Here is a 24,029-nt window from a genome sequence, read left to right as displayed (position 1 = left end):
CATGGATCTGTCTTGCAATTAAGGCTCCCGCTTCCATTGTCCAATCCTGAAAAATTGTTTTCAGATTTCATGAAATGCATTTTTGCATTGGTTCAATTTAGGTTTGCAGGGAAATTTAAGTCTGCAATTACTGAATGACTGAAATCACATGTAGAAAGGAAAATTAGCAAGTTCTGTCTGCATCAGCCTGAATTTATTGAAGTAATAACCTGGTGAGACTTATAGATATGAATATGCTAGAGAAAATGACATCTGGGTAAAAAGGGACAGATACATAATTCTAGCTCTTTTTGACTTTCAAATTTTAATCTGGCTTGCTACACAGGGCAAATTATTAAGTTCTTTACAAGTGATTATTTTAAAATAATTGCACCATATCACACATGGAAATAAATATAAAATTAACCAGACACTATCATACAATCAATGTGATTAAAACTGCTGTACATGTAAAACTGATGGTGAAGACACTCAATCTTTAAGAAAAATACATTGATGAAAATGCCTATGCTACCTGATTTCAGTGACAAATAGATGGCAGAAAATGTATTCTCAGTGAAGGTACAGGATCATCTTGCATAGTCTATAATTACATGGATTTCAATGGCAATGACATGTGTAGACAGCAAGACAGAGGTGGAGTTCTGCTACAGGTGGCAACCCTGTGCCACTGCATACATCAGACAACACTCAGTTTAGTCACACTGGGTGAACAGATACTCTAAGTTGTAAACGCAGTCTTACCTCCAGATAGCACTGAGGTGCGTGCAGACCTTTCACAGGCCTTGTGCACAGAGGTGATTCACACCTGCCATAATTTATTATGGAGTAAATGTCCACTTTTCTGCAAGCTCTCTGGATTTTCTCCACTGTCCGTTTACATTATGCGACATCGGCTCTTTGCCAGCAGAAGGTTCTGAGGTTTGACACTTCAAGTTTTCCAGAGGATGAATGTTCTCCTGAATGCTCCTTTTACTTCTGCAAGTGAACTCTGCTAAGAAATGCCCTGTATTCAGACAGCATCTACAATTAGCACATCTGCCCTGTGTTGAAGGCCACACTCCAGAGATCTTGAGAGGTCTACAGCTATCAGAGGATCTCATGACATAAACTATCCAGCCCTTCCAGGATGACAGCAAACACAACTAAAGAGCAGCACAGCCCTTAGAGGAAGTCTGACTCTTTGACAATTGGAACTGGTGGGTTTTTATGGTCTATTGGTTTATAAATAAAATGGAAATCTTTCTTGGTTTCACTCTTCAGCAGGGATGCTTTGATATGGTGAGGAAGGACATCTTTGTCCAGCTGCAGCAACTGGTCGTCAACATAAACAAAGAGTCCATAGTCCTTGGGATGGGAGACTTCAAACTTTTCAGCACACTGCTGGCTCAGCTGCTCAGCTGTGGTGGTGTTCCGGGAAGCAAGTGTTCTTGACTGAGCACCAATTTCCAGAAAGGAGATAGAGATGAAATCCTGAAAAGAAACATGAGGATAGATCTTGCAGTTAACACAGTCACTTGGGACCAAAGGAGACAGAATTCAGCCCAAAGCTCTAGCCACCTAGAGCTCCTAAATGCTCCCAAATATTCTCCAGTCATCCTCTAATGCCCACTTATTCTCCTACCCTCTGACAATCAAGCTCTGAATCAGCAAATACTTAAACTAACAAACAGTTAACCAAATAAAGACATAACTGAAAGCTTTTTTTCTGATTTTGGTGAATATCATTAACAAGTAGTCTGTGACAGTTTCTTCTCCCACCTTTCCACAGCTCCTGAAGAAATAAGGTGCAAAGAAGTAACAGACCAGTATAACAAGACAAAAACCTCAGCCATCTGGCCTGAAAATCCCATCTCACAGAAATACAAAAGGGCCTGCAGTGCGGTGACGCTTGTAACTCCATCATCACCGAAACAGCACCTTGAGAGTGTGTTCTCCAAACTTCCTTTCATCAGTAAGGAAACAGAAGCAGAAGTTATGTTGAGGAGGCTGATTTGCTAGTATCCTGTTTCAGGCAGTAACAACTGTTGGGAAGACTTTCTTCTTGTCAAACTCATGAGGAACTGAACCTAGAGAGCTTTGGGTCACAGTGGAACCTGTGTGTTCAATTTGTATCTGTAAAGTTCAAAAAAATTCCCAGCCATTTTGGTGAGAAACTACTCAGAAGTGAGATTTGCCAAATAAGTTGTTTCCAAAATGCATTTATGTTCATAGGATCATAGAATGGTTTGCATTGGAAACGACCTCTAGAGGTCTGCTAGTCCAGCCCCCCTGCAGTGAGCAGGGACATCTTTAACTAGATCAGGTTGCTCAGAGCCCCGTCCAACCTGACTTTGAATGTTTCTAGGGATGGAGCATCTACCATCTCTCTGAGCAACCCATTCCAGTGCTTCACCACCCCCATTGTAAAAAATTTCTTTCTTATATCCAGTCTAAATCTACCCTCCTTTAGATTAAAACCATTGCCCCTTGTCCTGTCACAACAGGCCTTGCTAAAGAGATTGCCCCCATCCTTCCTATAGTCTCACTTTAAGTACTGCAAGGCCACAATAAGGTCTCCCCGCAGCCTTCTCTTCTCCAGGCTGTTGTATCACTGCAGATGATTAAGGCAGCCAGAGGGATGTGCAGGGGCATGCTGAACACATCAGGAAGCTGTTTACCTCTGCCAGGATGAGCTTGCGTGTCTCTAATATTAACCCTCATTCAAAGGAATTGAAAACAGCCCTTATGTTGCTGGAGGTGGTGGGAATCTTCTGGAGAAATATGGCATTTTCTTGCTCAGCTGGGTACTTGCTATGAGCTACTGCCAGAGCAGTAGTCAGGATATTTGGTGTATCCCATCCACCATTCACAAGTTCTGAGATCATCAGGGACTGTTTTGACTGCAATATGGGAAACATATTCAACTGCATGCTTTCACAAGGCTACATGGACTGTGTCGCCCCCTCAGCAGACTTTCCTCTGTCTTTCTCCTCAGCATTCACAATTTTCAGGTTTGCACTGTGAAGGTTCTACAGAACCTGAGATGTGGCCTTTGCTGCCTCCCTGTGGGTGACAATTTGATCGCAGGACATGGGGCTGGCATGGCAACCAGACTGCCCGGGCTTGCACCCAGCTTCACCATGGCTGGAGACCCAGAGCACCCATTCCTCAATTGGACCCTCTCCCACTGGTGCATGGGGAGGTCTTTGCTGGACTTTGCACAGCATGGGCTTCAAAGATAACCAGATGTTGTTGGGTCTTCCCTGCTGCAGGACAGGAGAAGTCAGGCTCTGGAAGATGCTTGTCTGGCTGGCCCTTGGGGTGTCTTAGGTCCTCCTACAGCTTTATGCCATCTGGGAACAGCACCTGCATAGTCTGCTCACATCCCCTCAGCTCAGCCCATGATTTCCCCAGGCTCTAAGAGTGATGGAGAAGAGGGGCTCCCTGCCTCCCTGCCACAGCTCTCCACATGCGAAGGCTCCTAGCATGCCTCCTTCGAGAAAGAACAATGAAATCACTCTGCAGTCATATTTAAAATTATATCATTATGAGGGTACTTCAAGAATTCAAACTGCATTTTGTAAGTAATATATATTTTGAATGAGGTAAGTTTTTCTAAGATCTTGCACCATATGTATTCTTGTATTTTAACAGTGATTTGGGTTAATTTTGTTTTAAAATAATTATCGTATTAAAAATTAGTAAGTATGGGGAGAGCATGTTCATTTTCCAGGCCTTTTCCCTAGAAAATAATGCCAGCTACCTGCACTGATGACCGGGAAGCCCGGGCCTTGTTCAGTGTCCTCCGTCGCTCCCAGCGATGAATGGAGTCCTGCACCTCCATGCTCAACTGCCGTGTGACGGTGATCTTGTCATAGCTCTTGATGTGCTCCAGGGCCCCATAGGTGGTGGTTAAATAATATGAGCCTGCAAAAGGAGAAGGTCTTGTATGAACATTACACCAGCATGGGCTTGCATCTTGCCTGTTTGTGCCCATGCAGTGGGAGCTAACACTTGCACTCTGTGCCTCACTGCAGGAAGTGCAGGCATGCCTGATGTTAACCCAAGAGAAAGGAGACCTAATGACCACTGTCCTCTGCCCCCTTCTGCTTCACAGCAATGTCATTGCCTGGACTGCTGAGGCTGCAGATGCGAGATGTAGAGGAGGAAACACAGACTGAAGGGAAACTACTACAAAAATCTGCTTTCACAAGTAAACCCAAAGCAACAACTTTGACCACAGATGGTTTATCCTTTGGGACATCGCCATCTTTTTGTTGTGTTTAACAGAGCCTGTGCAATACATCTGTAATTTGGGCTCCTGAGCAGCCACCATAATGCACCAAATAGTAACAATCATAGTGTACTCTGTAGGAAAAGTACGAGGCCTGGATTCAGCCTCTCCAACTCTAGATACGTTGCTGAAATGCTTAGAACCTGGGTCTCCTGTGGGCTCAGCACCACTATAAGATGGCTCAGACCTGCAAGGACAAGTTACCTGCTACTCTCTCCATCTCTATCAACTAGACAGGAAGCCCAGATTCTTGACTGAGAGTATTAATGGACTGTTCAGAGTCGTGGGATAAATCTTGGTAAAGCAGAGAAACGTGACAAAGCAATAAAAGCCCACAGCCAGTCCCTTTTCCCCAGAAACTCCCTGACTGCTGTGCTGTTGGTTGCAGCGGTAATAAGTAACCAGCTGCAGCAGCAGCCAGGGAAGCAGCTGGACTGTGATAAGATCAGGCTTCATCAACAGAGATGAAAATATGCCCTCATAACAGGACAGAGTTGAATATGAGGAAGCTGCTGCTTTGGTTGTGGGGCAGCCCCATGCCAGGGCATGGCCCCAGCGCTGGGTTAATTAAAGTGCTCATTTTCCCAGCTGCCTCCTAGGCTCAGCTCTGCTGACAAGAGAGAGGCTGGGCCCAGGGTTTCCTCTGAAGAGAGGGAAGGAGTCAGCCTGCACAGCTGCTCAAGCAGCAGCACAGTGTCCCAGGAGCAGTGGGGATGGGGACATGCCCCCTGCACCTCTGGGCGACAGCGCACCTGGCCTGAAGCAGGGCAATAGGCCAGGCCTCAGGCTGCCGCCCCAGCTGCCAGGAAAATGGGAATAAATAAAAGTTGCCTGTCAGCTGGGCAGAGCTCCCTGTTTTTAACAAGTTTCATAATAATTGCAGTTGCCTCTAGATGGCACTTCCACATCACCGAAAGCTCGCACCAGGCAGCCTGGGGTTTCGTAGCCCTTCCTCAGTCTCTGATGAGCTCCACAGTCATTGTGGCTGGTTGCATAACTGGTGGCTAAGAAAGCATTTTAAGAGCAGTATTTTTAGACCACCGTTAAAGTATGGTGTAGGAGAGGAGAGACCAAGACACTGCCATTTGACTTTCCATACTCGGGTAGATCTGATGAGGAATGCCCTATAGCTATGTAGGTCTGCATACACCAAACCCACTATCTTTTTCTTTACTGTCTCCCACAAAGTGCTTCTGAGAACAGGCTAACAAGCCTGCAAGTGCCACTTTTCCCCTCTTAAATATAGTTACTTCTCTCCCTCGTCTGTCATTCAGTATTTCTCCTGCACTGGCAGAGTCAGGGGTTTCTGTGATGGGACCCATGACCTGGTGTATCTGTTCCTTCAGATTCCAGGGAGGAAGATCTCCCAGTCCCCCACAACGGGAATTAATTACATCTTCTTTAAGAATTATTTTTTCTTCCACTTTCCAGTATCTTTACTTCTACACAGTCATTCCCCATCATCTGTCTTTGCCTTTGCCCCAGTAGACAACATCACTGTTGTTATAAAAGTAATTCAAATTACATTTTTAATTTGGAGGCCAGATTTAAGTGATTTTTTTGTATCAACCTGACATAATTTCACAGTTTTCTCACTTCTGCTTTCCCTTTTTCCCTTTTACTTCTGTGCTTGAGTCACCTTTTGCCATTTAGCTTTGAAAGGCCTAACTTAGTTTAACTTTTGCCCATTCCCATTTTAGACCTGTGCTTTGCCATCTCAGAGCTGTCTTCACTGAGATGTTCTTTTTTTCCCGGTTCCCTGTATTTGCAGTTGCACCCAGTCTCCTCTCAGATGTGATTATTCAGTCAGTTTGATCTGAGACTCCCTCACAAAATTCTTCCCTCTTTGACTGGAGTACACATTTCACACAGTCATTGCATCTTCAACAAGAGAACTTCCAGCCAGCTTTGCCTTTGATACCCTGAGCTCCTCAACCCAGCTGACTTCAGTAACCAGCCTGGTAGTGTGCCCTTTTGAAATGAAGAACCTGTGGGCAGCAGAGTCACCAAAACCAGCTTATTTTTGTCAGCAAATGCTGTGCTTAGGCTGACATTTTTTTCTGCTAACAACTCTTTTCAGCAGGAAAATTAGCCTGTGCAGAAACCCCTCACTAACATAATTGCATTGCTACTGCTCATTCTATTAGTACCTACTTTTGCCCAGCTCTGCATTGTGCTGGGATGACATACTCTTAGTTACAGACTTATATCTCCATTTAATATATAAAAAATTAGTCTGCTGTTGTTCATCCAGGAATCCTTTCTAGACCCTCAGTACTTACCAAAACAAAGTCTAAAATAAAACCCATTTTATTGGTTTAGAGGCTACTTGGTGAAAAAATTATCTGTGTTCCTAATTCAGAGTTCATATCCCTGTCACTGTTAGTAGCATTTGCTTCCTAAGCTATATCTAAGAAACTAAAGGCTCACAGTTCCCTGGGGTATTTATCCCTCTAATAGCAAAGGTCTTTATTCGCATCCAAACCCACTACTCCTCTCTAACCCAATTTTCCTTTCTCTGCCTCGCTATGATACTCAGCCAGAGAACACTGTCAAAGGGGTTAGTCAAAATTAAGAGAAGAGTGATCATGAGAATGATGTGTGACCCTGGGCATACAATGCAGTTTACAAAATGTGCTCTTTTCTCTTTGGAATAAATTAAAGCATCTGCACAATGGATTGCAGCAGCAGTTTAATTTTAGGCAAAGACCTTTTAACTTTTCAGCCTTTGGGCCAAGGAACACTAGAGGCTCTGTTTAGGATACTAATCCAACAACTCAGTTCTCATTTATGCTGGGGTCATGCCTTTCTTGCTGTTATCTAAGGGCACCGCACTGGCTAAAACCAGTTGAAGTGTTTGACAATAATTTTAGAACCTCAGGTTTGAAAAGCTTGGCCAAAGCTTACCCACAAAGCCTAGCCAGAGCCTTGCTGCCCCATTTTCACAAACACTGAAGCGAGGTAAATAATGATATCCAAAGTGAATATCCCAGGAGCAAACACTGTACTCTTACCTTCCCCTAGCTGCAGAGCAGGGTCCATGAGCTCCATCATATACTCCACATTCAGAAGGACTTCAGTCAAGTTGCTGCGGGCCAACACATACATGAGCACAGGGAGGAAGTCATCTGCACCATACGGCTTCCCTGAGTAAAGAGAAACACAGAGTGGTCCAAATAAACTCACCACAAAGACACATTACCACATACAGTGACAGCTTCTCACCCAGCATGCCCCTTGCAGACTTTAATTTACATTATCTGAAGAGTTAAAGCTTGAAAGCATCAGCAAAGCAAAAATGCTGAGAAAGGGAAAGTTAGTTCACTCAAAAAGTAAGTAAACTTACTTCAAGCCCAAAATATGAGCTTGAAAATTTTATGAGCTCCATTTCTGCCATTCTTTATTAACTGGAGAAAGAGAAACTTAAACTTCATGGGTCACAGACAAGTGACAGTCCTTGAAGACTGCAAAGGGTGCCAAGCTCAGCCCTCTGATTTGACACTGCCATCAAGACTGCTGTTCAAGTTTGCAATATTAGCAGCAAAGTTGTCTACATGCATTAGGAATAATTAGTCTCTTAGTTTCACTCTATGTGTGGGACCAAAGAGCAGAAAATAGAATTTGAGACAGTATTTTTTAGGAGTGAGGACTTCTGTGTTTATGTTCCTTCAGAAGGCAAAACATCACAGTACATGTTCCTGATTAAAACCATCTCCCAAGAGTTAGGATCTAAGAGGAAGCATCTTTCCAGCCATGATGTCTAGCTAAGAAAACAAAAAGCCTTTCACATTGGACTTCGACTAGTTTTTGGACTTGGTGAGAACCAGGTGAGAACCAGGAACAGAACCTCATGGGCTCAAGATTTCCTGTGCTTAAAACATTTATATCAACAAAGTCAAAGAAGTGATCTTGTAGGTAATTTGTAAGAGCTCTTTGCGATCTCTGAGGACAAAAAAGCATACATGTTGACAGTCATCATTATAAATAATTACTACTTAAAATAGATTCCAAACAAGCTTTGCTGCATAAACCACAAAGAACACAAGGATAATTTTTCTTATTTGAAAGGTGCTTTTACTTTCCACCAACATGTCATAAATTCATCATGGACGACCCATAATAAAAAATTGCTTAACAGTCCTATCTTCCCAAGATTCAGAGCTGACCATTACTCTTTACCTAAGCCCAGACTGCTCTCATTCTGAATGTCCTCCCTCAGACCATAGGCAGTTTTTCTCACCTGAGCACTTGGATGTGTTGGTTTCATGGGCCATGTGTGTCTCACTTGAGAACTGTTTGCCCCACCTGAAAGAGTCAAAGCTGCCCTTGGTGTAGCTTCAGTGAGATTATGCCCTAGCCTATTTTGGCTCATAGTCCACATACTCTTCCATGGTAGGGCATAAATTCCTATTTCTCAAATGTTCCCACTGACTTATTTTAAATCTTTGCCATGAGTCAGCTTTCCTTTTTTGTCATTCATAGCTGACGCAGATTCTCCACTGGCAAAGAAAGATATTCTTCTGAAGTCTCAAATAAACATGAGTTTACCCCTGATTTAAAAAAAAAAAAAAAGCATGGCTTTAAAATAAACCCAGTAATATATCTAGTGAACAGACAGTTGATCCAGTTAAAACAAAGTGTTGAGGATAAGAGATTGTCAGGGCTGTAATTCAGACTGTTTCTGACAGAGTCTGCACATGCCACAACATAGACAATTTATTTAATGAAAGCTGGATTAACACTTTCAATCCTGTTTGCTTTATTATAGCTGCCTTGAGTTAAATGACACAGCCTTAGGTCTTCAACCAAACTGTAAAAGGACTTTGTTGTTTCATTAACATCTGGATGGATATTTTGTTTGTTTGTTGTTGCCTTGGCTTATATCTCTGTGAAAGCTTCAGCTCTATGAAGGGTCCAATTCATTACTGTCATATATATTACCTTAATACAAGCAGCTTAGTATTACAGCTATTTAATATTGTCTAGCAAAAAAGATGACACAACTGAGACATGAAAATATACGAGAAAAACTGCACTGAGAAAAGCCCTGTTCTCCTTTTGATCTGAACAAATCAGATGCCAACGGAGTTAGTTCTGTATAAAACTAGTGTAAAGTAAGATAAATATCAAAGAGTTTGCTAGGCTCATTTTTCCCCCTTTCTTTAAAAACTTTTTTGTTATGATGTTCAGTAGTAGTTACTGACCAGTGGCATGGATTGGATGCTTCTGATTTCCTGAAGGCCAAGGGATTTCCAGTGCAACACCAATAAAATAAAATGTCACCAAAAGAGATCACCAACCAGACAACGAACTGGCCAACCAATGCAGAGTGGAAACAGCACTTGGAACTAAACAATTCCATATCCCCAGCCATCAGCTTCTAGCATCAACTGAAATGAAAGTTAGAGGACACTTCTCAAGAACTCCTACAGAATCTCTCTGTGTATGTTTTATTGGCTGAGAAGTGGTGTATGTACAAGCAGGCACTGAGTCAATTATTTTTCATTGCAGTCTATCTCATTTCTAAAAGCTGATTTAACTGCTCTGCCCACCAACCCTTGTTATAAATGTTTCTCAACTTTAAGATTTCATAGAAATATTATTAGACTCCCAGCTGTTTATATGGCTTAAATATGAAAATCTGATATATAGTTTCCTTTTGATTAATAAACTCAGAGTAGGGATGTCTGACTGCAATAATGGAAGGAGTACTCATTTTCCATATGCTGGATGCTCATAACCTGCATAAATTGCTAGACATCATTTTAATCCACTTGTGGGAATACGAAGCCTTATGCTTAAAGACCCTCATCTGCAGCTAAAACTGAAGTCAGCAGGAGCTGTAGGTGTCAACTAGCTCTGACTCCATGTGTTGCCACAAACTTCCAGCGTTGCCTAGGGCAGGTCAGGCATGATATATTGTACTTACTCCTTGTAGGTATTGCAACATCTTCTCTCCACTGACTGCACATGCAGCCAAGGACAGAAGCCTGATAGGACTCCGAACCTGCTCTTGAATGTCACAGCAGGCACAGGGACTAGCTTAGACATGTACAGCTGTCAGACCAAGTATGGCCCTGGGATGCCCTGTACCTCAGTCCATCCATGGCAATAATAGTGTTCAGGTCAGGTGCTGTCAGCAATTCAAATATGACCAGGAGCAGGAGGCACAAAGATGCATGAAACAAGGCCTGTGAACCAAGACACCCAGGAGGCTGGTGCTGCACAGCATCCTGCAACCCACATGCTCCATGTGCCATGAAAGGCATCAGGGGGCTAACCGGTGTCCATGTGGGAGCTGCAGCAGGGATGCAGGCTGCTGCCTCCTCAGCTCCACTTTCAATCTGGGGCAGAGCCAAGCTCCTGGATCTGCACATCTAGCTCCATCTGTGGTCTCTCTCAGAGGGGTATATTTGCAGCTGATGGAGTTAAATCTAGCTCTGACCCTGCCAATGGTCTGAGTGACACTGGGACTGAGCTTGCTTGTTCAAGGTGGTGTTGTCCTGTTCCAGATACAACTTGTTTACTTTATTTCCCCTTCTTCCCTGCAGGATCAGGAAACATTTATTTCATAAATATCTATAAGAAGCTTAAAATAAGCCTTCTCTTCGGCCACAAACTCATCCTATTATGTTTATAGCAAAGCAAATACAACGTCAGAACCTGGCTGGGATGCAGCACTTGAATAGATGGGTATTAATTAAATACACGCTTTAAAGTAACTGGAATTCTGCCCAAGCCTCCATAAAGGAATTACAGCCTATTTTCATGCATTTCTTTTCCCTCCATTCTGACAACCACGAGACAGTGATGATGGCTATGCACCTTGCTCTAATATTTTACAAACACTGGCATAATGTCTGGCAGCAGCTCTCCAGGAAATATGAATTTTAACCTCAGTTTATAGCTGGGAAACCTGAGGTACAGAAAGGTTAACTGAGATTTTTTTCAAGATCATAAGAAAAGATTGTGACCATCCTTCCACTCACTAGCATTTTGCTGTCTCTTGTCTATCCCATACTATTTCAGCAAGGTTTGACTTATGGTCTAGTTGAATTAAGAGAGTTAATACATGCAGGCAGCAAGAATCCACTTCAAAAACATGTCTTTTATAAATCAGAGGAATTCATTCCCCTTGAAAAAATTTGAACTGGCTCTTTAATTCAAATGTAGAAATTGCGCTAGACAGAAAAAGAAAAGCCTCTAGTCCATCAGCCTTCATTAATAGTAACTCAAATACAAATATCCTCTTCCTAAAGATAACAAAGTAAAACTGTTATGTATAGCTTTATTTTCCTTTTCAGAAGAGAGGTGTGATAATGAGCAGTGTGGCACGATTGCTCTGACTTAGTTTTAGGAGCTTCTAGCATCAGTTCTACACTGGCTGCTTAAGTATTTGAGGCCAGTGTCCTTTTCACAAGCTCAGCTATCCCACTGAAGACACACTGCTTCCCGTCCATGCCTTTGTCAACTGCAGAGCCATACAGGAGTGCATCAGGCAACTAATATCTGGCTGCTCAATTTAATCCTAAAAGTTAAGAACGAGAAATATTCCAATGGAATATATGTCCTACCTATCCTCTTTTTTCAGAAGAAGACTATGCATTAGCCATGCAAAACTGTGCAATAGAAATTGTTAAACCAGCCGTTTTAGGGCCAGTCACCTAGCCAACTCCATCACTAATACAGAACTGGTTTTGAACTGTATACTCCAGCCCACTGTGCAGTTCAAAGATACTCCAAAAATGAAGCTTCATAACCTTAGGTAGTCCACAGTTAAAAATGCTGCAGTAAGAAAATTGTTCCTCAGTTCATTCTTCTTGCATCTCCTTAGAAAGCAGTCTCCCCATCTTTCAAACTTCCAACTTAAGCTTAAAGTTTTCCATGCCTGGTCTTCCCTGCTCATGGACTGACCAAGTTTGGCCTGTTTTTCTCACGCAGTTTTTCTTCATAAACCAATTCCTAGCGCTCCTCTATTTTTGCTTTTCCATCAGTTGTGTTCCATAGAGTGGCAGCTCCCAGGTAGCACAAGGCTGGGTGCTCCAGGCTCACCACTGCCAGTACACACGGCACATATTCCAGATTTGCATCTTGTTTATCACTCCACAAGTGTCACTTGTGTTTTTAATAGACCCAAAAACAGAGATTCTCATTCTACCACACAATATACCTTTGACATTTTGTCTGAGGAAAGGTATATCTGAAAGATAAATAAGTTTTTTTCTACATAAGATTACAGTGCTTCTATATAGATCAGCTATGTGCCCAACTCTCCCCGTGGGTATTGGGGCATTCCTTCCAAATGTAGGAGCAGTAAGAGATTTGGAAGCTTACAGATCCCCATAAGTCCTGCTTCATACTTTTTTTAGTGCACAGATGAAAAATAAGCCACAGAAAAAGAAATGCCAGCAGGGGGGTGGGTTTCCAAACTCTTCTTTTTCTATTCTTTTAATGCATATTATTCTTACTAATGACTCCTAGTATTTTTAGCAGGCAGGTTACATATTTTTAGATTGTAGGTTACATTCTTAGAAGCGTATGTTGCCATTCTGTAAGTTTGCAAAGAACTTGGAAACCTCAGTGAGATACTGCAATGCTATCATAATTGTCCTTTTGGGGAAGATTCACTTACTAATATCACTGCCTACACTGTACATGTGAACATCTGAACCAGTACCCCTGAACTCCTTTTATAGCCAGCGATGAACTAATCAATATCATCAGTGGAGTTCACCATGAGTCATCTCACCCTAAAGCACACACCTACATCAAGCCAGATGAATCAACTGAACTGCATGGACTAAGTACCCATTGCCTATAATGAGAAGTTAGATATGATAACCATCTGTGGCCACCTACAGCTAGATGTAACTTGGGATGAGTCCTACTTCAACATAGATCTCTATCCTATAGTTGTACTCAGAGGTCTGCTGGGAGAAAGGTGTATTGACAGGCACCATGAACTTGCCTTCCTGATTCCTTGTGATGAATCAGATCCACTAGCTGATTGCCTTCAACTTCAGGGAGAAATGTCGGTTTAAACCAACTAAGAATCCAACCCGCTCAGTTCTAAGTACCAGGGAGTTAAACCACAGCCAATTTTTCAGGCAGATTTTGTTATGTAGTACAAAGTACAATCAAACCAAATAAATCCTTCTTTATTAAAAAGGCTGACTTCAAAGTTTCATGACTCTTTCAGCAGTGCAAAGATGGGCACTACGACAGGCACAGATATTCCCTAGTAAGCCTATCCCTAGTTTTAAAGAAAACTTGGTACCTGTTGGGACACCCTGGCCAAACCTGGACTACCGTACATGGGTCTCAAAATATTAAAAAACTTGTGTTTTCATATGGGTCTGAACAAAAAGGGTGCTTGATTTGGTATTTGCACTTTGCTTTGAGATATGAAACCATATTCTCAGGTCAGTTCATCCAACAGTCAGCCTAAAGTGAATAAAGACCTGGCCTGAGCTGCCAAATTGCAAATGAAACCAGACAACATAAGTAGCTATCATGTTACTGAACAGAATTTTTCTGACAGAGGCAGACTGATTTTGGTCCTGAGGCAGAGGGAATGACTAGTTTTGAGTTCTACCTGCTCTGATCTTGGAAGAGGAGGAAACTTTCAAATTCAGCAGTGAGTAAAAGGAGCTAAAAGAAGAACAGACTATTGCACAGGAAGCCGAGCATGACCTCTACTCTTCCTGTGCTCTCAGCATTGCCTCAGGGCTGGCTGAAAGCAAAAGGGGCCCTGGGCTGCTACTCTCAAGATGGGCAGAGAGTAGAAGGAGAACTCCTACCAGCTGAAATCTGGTTTGAGTAGCCTGCAGCATGTTCTTCTGCACACCAACAGCTGGGAATTCCCTGTCAGAAAAATATTTCAGTTTGTTGAATGCTTGTCTTTGCCAGGCGGAAAATCGAAGTGATCTGGGGTCAGTTCATTCTGTTGAAAAGGTTTCACACATTTCACTTCTAAGTGGGTATACAGGACATTTCACTCAATTTCTCTCTGAGTCCACTGTCTTCTAGGAGTTAGACTACAGCATTCTCCTCCCCTTAATCTCTTTTTCTGGTCTGAATTCATTGGGGTACATTTCCTTAATGCCAGGCCAGTTTTCTTCTGACCAGGCCCTCATATGCATCACTGAGCATATATACTGGAGAGGGAACTGGATGCACAGGGCTGAAGTCAGCTTCTGATCTACACCCTGGTTGCAGTAGTACTTAACATGAGAAAACAGCTGAGCTGGCCGAAATGAAGCACTTTGGTTAACATAGCAAACCACAATGAAATCCTCTGATTTCATGAATGCCAATCTTTCAAAACATGTAGGGGTTTTTGAATTATTTCCCTGACCCCTGATTTCTGTTACAGAAAATGACACAACGGCGTTTCCTGCAACAGAGAAATTCCAGCCCTGTGACAGATACGTAACTTACCACCAGCATTGGAAGGAGACTGTGTTTCCTATGTGGGTTTTACTGGGGCATACGAGTCTTTGATCTACACCAAATTTACTCTCAAACTTAACACAGCTGTTTTAACAAAGTTACAGCAAATTCCTCTACATATGTCCAAATCTTCTCATAATACTTGAAGACAGTCAGAGGTCGTATCCACCCTGCAGCTTAGTCTCAGCCCTGGGGTGGCTTTTTGCCCTGCTGTTAATGTGTCTGGTCATTGAACCTTGCTGCATACTGTCCAAGGGATGACCCTGAGGTGACACAGAAGGGACACAATTCCTATATAAGTGCTCCAGGGATGTTGTCAGTACAAAATAAAGCAGGACCGCTAAAAGCATCTTTGGAGATTTTGAGTTCTTGAACAACTGCAGGTTGTTGCAAATTAATATCTGGCTTCTCTCCAAATTTATGTGTGGCTGGTCATCAGCTTACCAGTTTATGAAGAAAGCTCTTACTGGCAAGGCAGATTCCTGGAGGAAGGGGCTTCCTGGTCTATCTGCAAAAATGCATCTTTTCTGCAGCCCAAAGGCTTAATGTGTTCGTTTAGCGGTTGGCCTGAGGCTCAAGTTATATTTACACTCAGAGCACATAATTCCTCACACTGAAGAAGCGCAGTAGTGGCTTTTGGAATTTACTGGAGCATCAGGAATTAGTAGCAAACAGTACTAGCATTCTGCATCTCCTCCTCAATTTAGGCAAAACTTTGTAAAGGCCAAGTCAAGAGACTTTTCCCAAAGACCCATTCCTAGAATTTATCATTGAGCTGCTACAAGTTGGGACAGACTTCTGAGGACTTATGGAGAGCTGTGTGAAAACCTGTGCAAAAAGGACATTACCCATAAAACACACCCGTATAGTCATCTGTTTTTCTGGAGTTATGCAGCTTAAAGTTAACCAGGTAGCATTTTATACCTGATATTAGCGCAAAGGACTTCACAGTCACTAACCAGCCCATTCTGAACACAGCCTATGTACAGCTGATACCAAACACACCAACAATTACTGTTACCTCCAATCTGAATATTATCACATCAACTGTATCATAAACCCTGTTCCTTTGATACATGGAGAAGGACCAGTGAGAGATACCATTTCAGTAGGAGTGCTGTACCTGGGTTTCCCTGAGCCATGGAGTCATAGATGAGCTTGCAGGACTTCAGCAAGATGGCAATCTTCTTTTCTGGGGAGTAGGCCTTGTTCATGGTTGTGAACTTGTGAAGGATCTTTTCCAGCACAACAGTTTCAGGCACACTGGTCGTGACGCCTAGGTCAGTGGTAGTCATGTTTTGTATCACAAGTTGGTTCTCTTTTAGCTGCTGTAAAGATCCATCTTTGTTGTGGATTTCTTTTAAGTAAGTATCAATGGCTTCTTTTAAAGGTTTCAGGACGCATTTGTACAAAGCCGTCTCAGCAATCACTTCTACATAGAGAAGAGAGAACACAAAAGTCCATGATAAATAATCAACACAGTAGTACAGGTGCAAGTAAGACTCCTAAGAAAGCATGTGATCGGTTATTCATGCACTACTGCATAGCTGTGAGTAGGGAACAGGAATTACATCCCAGAAAGTAAACATTTCATTACCAACACCCTCCAGAAGTTCTGGATAGGCTTGAGAAGAACATCAGTGGGCAGACTCTGCCACTGGAGCCATAGAAGAGTTCCTGCTACAGCAGCCCCTGCTCTTTGAATCCTGGCTGACCAGTGCAGTGCTGTCAGGCAGCAGGAAAGCCAGCTCTGGGAAGAGACAAGGATCCTCACCTAACTGTGCTTCTTTTCACAGCCCTGCCCTTACAGATGCCCAAGTGGGATTCATCTCATATTCATTCTGACATCTTCCTCTCACCTGTTTGAGATACTGAGATGGGATGAAATCAGTTGCACCCTCAAAGTGCCCCTTTCTCCGCAGTGACTGAAAAGGGGCTGTAGCCACCAGCTCAGTGGCAGACACCAGCATCTGGTCAGAAGTTTCTCACCCTTCCTACTCAAGTGACTCTAACTTACTGATACTTCAGTAACCTCTTACACCACCTGTGGATGAGGAAATTGTGTGGATTGAGCGCTAGCTTAATATTCAGGCAGAGACAAAAGGAAGCATGAGAGACTGAGAGAGAGTCTGTTGTCTGACTCCTAGAAACCAGAGGCAGGGCTAGAGGGACTGCAAGGGATCCTCTTGTCACCCCTGCACTGAGGCAAAAAGTCACTGGCAAAAAAGTTCATCCACTCAGTCAGTGCGGAATGAAACAAAGGGCAGTAACATTTGTGTATACAAAATGCAACTACTTTAAAGAATCAAGAGAATCAGTCAGCCTAAAGCAGGACAAATTCAAATGGTAAATCTTCCGTCGTGGGATTTCCTGTCCTCCCCAGGAGAAGACAGTCTTCCCTAGACTGACTGGGCCATATCATCCTGTTAAGCAACTGCCAGTGAACAGGGCTCGATCTAACCAGGTGTGTCTGTGTGAAGGTGGGGGGATCCTTGCACACACACAGCTCTACCAAACAGAACAAGGACACTTTCTGCTTCCTCTCCACCTTCCCTAATCAAGATCCAAGACAGACTTCTCTGTGCTGACACACCCTCCACTTTGAAGAAAGGGCTTATTGGGACAAAAATTGCAGGTGTTACATGACGTGCATGAGAAGTGAAATTGTAGCTCCCCTCTCCTAGCCATGGCAAGGGGCTGGCAGCAGGTCTGTTCTGTGAAGGAAACTGCAGGATCATGTGATGCCTTTGCTAGCTGAGAAATAAGTCATCAGGTCCTGCTGAGACTGACAGCTGAGTGCCTCTGGGTCCTGGCTCACCACTTAGCTGGGGCCCACCTAATACTGGAGCTGCAAGATCCCCTGGAATCCCTGATTATTTCTGTAGTTGGCTATGTTCTGTGTCAGGGGTCTTCAAGCTCCCAGATTGCTTTAAGCCAACTTGGGGTGTCTCATAAATAGCTGTGCATTTGTTCTCAGGTCCTCAAGAAACAGTTTTAAGTCACAAGAGCATGTGAATGCATGCATGCACGCTTTTTCTGGCCATATGGCTTTGACTGGGATAAAAAATGCTACAGCTCTTTGTATATTCCCTCATGAATGTACATTAAACAGGCCAGTCCATTTCTTAGCAAGGAGGGAAGTAGCACATTACTCCCTCACAGAATATTGAATGAGAAGCAACAAAATAATCTGCCAAAAATATTATTTTCCTCCCCAAAGGCAAACTATGTGCCAAATAGAGGTGAATGCTGCATTTTGGAGCCAGCAGTGGTCTTGCAGCAGGCAGCACTTCTGTGCCTCTGAGATCTGAGGAGCACAGAGTGGGATCAAGTGATTCCTCCAGTCTGCCACTCAAAATAATCCTAGTCTTGTCTGACACAGTGACTGACCCTTAATCTGGCTGCCACATGCAGGGACTTCTCCATCCTCACTGCAGAGTGTTGGGCAGTGGACATGGAAGGCCATGGGGAACACAGCTGTGCAGGGGGATGTTGGCCTTTTGTGTTTCCAGTGAACACAGTTCTGTGTGTGTGTGCCTATGTATACATCCATATGTACACACACACACACAAATTTGTATGTGTGTATATGTATATGCATATATACATACATATACGTCTCACACACAAAAACACACATCTCTTCTGCTTAAACTATTCCCTTTAAAGCATTCATAATGGGATTTTCCCCCTCATTGGACTCCCAGTTTTCAGAACTTCTCCTGCAAGTGCTGGCAACCACAGAGCACACTTCAGTTCACACCCCTCAACTTTTAGGAGATGGTTTATAATTCTGTAAAGCAGAACCTGTGTCTGCATAATCCAGTCTTCCTCCTTACTTTCCCAAATTCTGCCTGAGGATAAGTAAAGCACAGTCACCTACCTAACTGTTCCTCGGTGTAGGAGGCTGGGTCTATCAGAGATTTCAACTCGGTGCTCTGAACTAAGTAACTCTTCAGCTGTGTCATCATCATTCGGATTTCTTGGAGCATCTCGGTGCTGGAGCTTTGCTTTGCCATCATCTCTAGACTATACACTCTGTAGTCCCGCACCAGGTTGCCAAAGTATGAATCCTTGTCCTGTGCCAGCTCCACTATCTTCTTCTGCAGCTTCCTGTCACTAGACAAAAAGACTGTGAAGACATTGGACAGGCTCACAAAGGACAGCCTGTTCTTGGCCTTGCCCAAGATCATGGAGTGTGTTTTTTTACCGGATGAACTACTTGGCACCTCCAGGTCATCCTCTGTGCTGCTGGTGGAGTAGGAGTCTGGCTCTGATGCTGATGCCTGAGCCATGGCACTGCCTCCTGGGCCCTCTAGGGAGGAGTGTGAACCTTTCAGTTCAGAGCTGATGGATTTGCGGTCATGTCTCTGTTCAGTCTTGGTGTGTGTGCAAGTGCCACCACCTTCCACTGTAGCTGAGCTGCCCTTGCACAAAGCCTGTGCCGTGGCAGTGGCCGTCTCTGCCACTGTTCTTTGCTTTGACTGGCACGAGCTGTGGATTCTTGGTGCATTGGAAAGCCTCTTCCTTCTTGGTGGTGGGATAGGAGGTGACTTTCCTTTCTCAGTGGCATTGCTTTGTATCTCGGGCATGTCTTCCTTCTTCTCTGCAGGTTCAGGCTTTGTCTCCTGAAACTGTGATACAGCCCTTTCTGGAACCTCCCCAGGCATTTCTACAGCCTTTTTGCAGAGCAACCTTTTATCTCTGCTCTCTGTACTTGTGTCTTGTTTTCCTTCTGTCCGTTCCCCTTTCAGCGTTTCACAACTTCCAGGCTTACCCACACAGGTCTCCTCTGAGGTCTTCTTGCACGGCCAGCTCCAAGAGGGGACAGAAGGCTGGGTGCCCTTCCTGGGGCTTGCTGCCAAGGGCTTGTTGACTGGGCAGCTCTGCTTCCCTTCTTCTTTATTGTCACCGCCCTCAATTTTCATTTCCTTGATGCTCTTTCCTAGTGGCTGAAGAAGCAGGTCGTTTTCTTCACAGGCAGTCATGGGATGGTGCAGGAGCTTCAGAGATTTCTCAACGTGAGTGAGAGAAGGTGGAGGTGGAGGTGGTCGGCGGGGAGACTTCCTTTCAGTGAGTGTGGTGGCAGAGGGGAGATCGGCGCTCACAGCATGGCTTTTAGGAGGAGGTACCTCTGGAGGAAAAGGATTACTGCACTCTTCTATAAAAATAGGATTCACGAACCACAGCCTGTCATTTCCTATTGACAGCTCAATTTCACATGAGCAGTGGTTTGTGCTACTTGCAAAATACTGGGTAGATCTTAAACTGTCTGCTGGGGCAGTGCTGAAAGCAGAATCTTTTGCAGGGTGGGACAACTCCTCTCCTCTTCTGTGGTTTAAGGAGGAATCCCAGAAATCTGTTGAAAGAAAGAAAAAGAAAGAAAGAAAAAGAAAGAAAGAAAAAGAAAGAAAGAAAAAGAAAGAAAAGAAAGAAAGAAAGAAAGAAAGAAAGAAAGAAAGAAAGAAAGAAAGAAAGAAAGAAAGAAAGAAAGAAAGAAAGAAAGAAAGAAAGAAAGAAAGAAAGAAAGAAAGAAAGAAAGAAAGAAAGAAAGAAAGAAAGAAAGAAAGAAAGAAAGAAAGAAAGAAAGAAAGAAAGAAAGAAAGAAAGAAAGAAAGAAAGAAAGAAAGAAAGAAAGAAAGAAAGAAAGAAAGAAAGAAAGAAAGAAAGAAAGAAAGAAAGAAAGAAAGAAAAATTAAATAATGCTTTGAGATAATTTTAGCTGCTAATGGTATGTAGAAGTCCTACTTCTTGTTAAAAGAATGGTACACAAGTTTTTACACCTGTGCACAAAACAGCGTGAAGAAGGATTGCCTGTTTCATGTGTGTGAGATTCTTGAAACCAGAGGAGACAAGCTCAGAAGTTTCAGCAGAATCCTCTTTCCTGCCAGTTTTAGGACACTTATCTAGTGAAAACTTAATGCTGTGCAGCCTATGCAGTGTGAGCAGGAAGGTACAAGTAAGAAATATGAGTGACTGTGAAAAACAGGGGTCTATGGCTTGTTCAGTGATTGCTGCCCTCCAAATGCAAATAACTGGATACCTGAGGTGAGGATGTGAAGACCCCAGGTGAGTTCTGTCTCCCTCTTGCTGACCGTGGGAAGGTGCAGGGCTGACATATATACAGCCTGGACCCAACATGCACTGGGAGCACAAGAGACATCAGATGAAGATGATTCTACTATGCAGCAAGCTCATGTGGCAGTGTCTGTTCTACAGAGGCCCTGTCCTGCAGTACAACCAGCCTGGAAACATATGATTTTAAATACCTTCCATAGATTAAAATTACCATTAACATCTATAGCTGTGGATGATGATTATCCATAGCCATGCCCACTCTGTTTTGCACCTTGCTTTCAGACTGCCTGCCTGCAGGTGTAAGAGAGGAAAGATGGTGCAAAAGACTGTGTACACAGGAAGGTTGTATACTGAAGGACTAAAGAGTAGTTAACTACTTCAGTGCCATCAACTGTGACTGGAAAAGGAAGATGGTTCTTCAGATGCAAGTAGTAATTTCTCTATGTCACAAACCTCTTATTAAAATTTGTCTTTGGATAACTGCTTTTTAAAAAGTGACCAAGATTTGTATATCTTTTGAATAGATTCAGGATCACATTTAACGTTTTTCCCTTCCCCCAGAGCTGAGTTTTCAAACCTGCTTGCTTGAAGTCCAGGGTCCACTACTGAAAGCATCAGGAAACAGGATCCTGCAAAACCCATGTGTTCAGACCAAGGTAAAGGGTATAAACCTCTGAGGGTATTCACTAGGTGAGGACTGTATAGATGCCCACAGATTTAGGGACAAGGGGAAGATGGGAAGTTCTGAAAACACAAGGATGCAGATACATAACTGCTATGTAAATAAAGTAAATAACTATTTCAGCATGCTTGGGTCCTGGACACAGAGCTGACACTGAAAGCACACTCTTTTGGGTGGACTTACAGGGGATGTGAACAACGCTGCCACACAGCACCCAAACCCTGCCCCATGCTTGGTGTCAAGCCTGTCTCACTGCAAAAACATCACATGCTGGGCACAAGAGTGGATGGATGGTGCTGCACACATGTGGGATGGCCCTTAGTGCAGAGAATGCAGTACAGCTCTCAGGACGGTGCTTTCAGCTGTGCCTTGCCAGGGCCCCGTTCTCCTGTCGGCTGCACCAGCGTAGCCCCACCGCATCACAGGGAAGGAGACGCAGGGCTGAGCTGCCCAGATCCCTGGGCACGGTCTGCCTGTGCCTCTTCCTAAAAACCAGCACCCCAGAAAGACTCAAAGGGACTTCTAGTTAGGAAGGTCATAGCAGAACTCAAAACAGAGCAAACAAACTCTTCAGCTAAAGCCAGTGCAGAACTCAGGGGTGAAACACATTCAGATAAAATCTCTCCCTTGCCCACTGCATCCCCAAAGACAGGCCACTTCTTCCCATTTTTCTCCCCAGTGTAGCTGTGACTTTTGATGGCTTCCTGCTTGCAGCCAGCTCCATGCCGTTGCTGGCAAAGCCATCTTCTTTCTGCTGCCACTGTGATCTGCCCTCTGCAGGGCTCTGTTGTTCCCCCTCAGTGCCCTGAACCCGCTGCTGGCCTTGCCTCCCTCTGCCAGAAATGTGGTCCCCTGGGGCACACCCAGCTGCCTGAGGGACAGGGACTGTCCCTTCCCTCCAGCAGGTGCAAGTGCTGCAGGCAGGGCAGGGCAGCCAGGCTGACGCCTCGCTGCCCCTGCACTCCCTCTAACCAAGCCTTTCTATAACATAGGCACAGAGTAAGCTATACACAGGTGAATTAAAAGACTGTCCATTCCCATTAGGATAAAATAGTCGATTTAGCCTCTCACCACCTAGGCTAGTGTCCATGGCTAATTTGACTTCATAAGCATGACACCAAGTTTTCTCAGGGAGGCTGAGGTTAGAACAGCTTTATTCTCTGATTTCCTATCATAAGAGGGAGGAGAACAAAACAGCTTAAAATTAAAGTATAGCCAGGAACAGCAGCACTCTTGACAGAATTTGGGAGTAGACATGCAGATGCAACCGCACCTAATCGCATCACTGCCAACCCCCTCACATCTGAGACTGTCTGGGGTATGATTTCCTTTAAACACTCCAACTCTACTGGGTATCAGCAAATGCAAGACTGGACGTTGCTTGTTTAAGTCAGAATATAATGTGGTGGAGTCTCATGGGCTGAGGAAATGGTGAGTAAACCAATCTACAAAGGGGAAGTTGGTTATTTTTCTCAGCAGTGGTCAGCGTAAGACACTGTGATGAAAATGCAATGCTCCACTCAGACTGAAGGACCAGACGAGGTAGTCTTACCAAGGGTTACACTGCTGCTTCAGAGAGGGTGTTTCCTAGCCCAGCCACGCTGTCTCATACGGCAGAAAAAGTATTTTGATTGTGCCATTGCTGTCCTGGCTTTTCCTTTAGCCTACACTACAGGGGGGATAATTAAGCAGTTCTTTGAGACTTTGTCATGTCTGTGATGGTATGTGCAATTTGTGCAGTGCAGTCATGCTACTTGACCTGCTAAAATGCCTTCTGCACCAGCGAGGTCAGGACTAGAGGGCCTGCAGTACATCCTCTTTGACAATATACATAACAGCCAGATCCTTTGTGGAACAATCGAGCTCAAAAAACATATCACTGAAATAAACAGAAAGCAACATATGAGAATTTCAAACAATGCTAGCTTTCCTTTGTGACTGCCACTTAGGCAACACTTGTTGTTTGTGTACCCATTTGCACCCATTAAATTTTTGTTCCAGGAAGCAGTAAAGAGCATCACTCATTACTTCAGCCTGTTTGACTTTACTGAAACAGCATGGCACTCCAAGAAGCTGGCATCTTTTCCCAGGAAATCTTTACACAACAGCAGGTTTTCTTCAGTTGTCAAAAATTTTCCTGGAATGCAATGTACTATGGCAAGCAAACCTCCAAGCATCACCACTTTTATGTCCACCAGTGTACAGAGAGAAGGAAGAAGACTACAACCAACGTTGCTTTGGTGCTTGTGCTTTAGTTAATCCTTTCTTTCAGAAGTTGCTGGAGACTGTTGCCTGAGTCAGGATCTCCTCTGCTGGCTCAAATTAGATGGAAGATTGGAGAATCACGATACACTTCTTACATTTTAATCCAAATGTTTGCACTTGTTATATTAAAATTAACAATATATTTACAGCTTGCTATCTCAAGTTGCGAGGAAGATTTCTTTAAGCACTAAGTGCTGGGTGGACACCCATACTCAAAGATGCTTTGACAAATTGGAACATATTCAAAATAGAGGATGCCGAAAGTGTTAGAGGCAA

The 24,029-nt window shown here is 43.7% G+C and overlaps 1 protein-coding gene across 1 annotated transcript in view; it reads right to left on the bottom strand.

Annotated features, from left to right (window-relative positions):
* Nucleotides 1–285: 285 nt before the first annotated feature.
* RIN3 (Ras and Rab interactor 3) overlaps nt 286–24,029 on the bottom strand; it is a 71,435-nt gene continuing 47,691 nt past the window's right edge. The window contains exons 6-10 of the mRNA XM_064460604.1: nt 18,612–20,087; nt 15,852–16,160; nt 7,291–7,422; nt 3,746–3,909; nt 286–1,473 (exon numbers count right to left, since the gene is read on the bottom strand). Coding sequence (XP_064316674.1) covers nt 1,165–1,473; nt 3,746–3,909; nt 7,291–7,422; nt 15,852–16,160; nt 18,612–20,087 — 2,390 coding nt within the window. The 3' untranslated portion in view covers nt 286–1,164. The remainder of the gene's footprint in view (nt 1,474–3,745; nt 3,910–7,290; nt 7,423–15,851; nt 16,161–18,611; nt 20,088–24,029) is intronic.

Source organism: Phalacrocorax carbo, chromosome 9 (genome assembly GCF_963921805.1).
Source record: "Phalacrocorax carbo chromosome 9, bPhaCar2.1, whole genome shotgun sequence".
In the NCBI taxonomy this organism is placed as follows: domain Eukaryota; kingdom Metazoa; phylum Chordata; class Aves; order Suliformes; family Phalacrocoracidae; genus Phalacrocorax; species Phalacrocorax carbo.
Note: the sequence above shows the minus strand (reverse complement) of the source record. Positions and strands in the feature narration are given on the sequence as shown.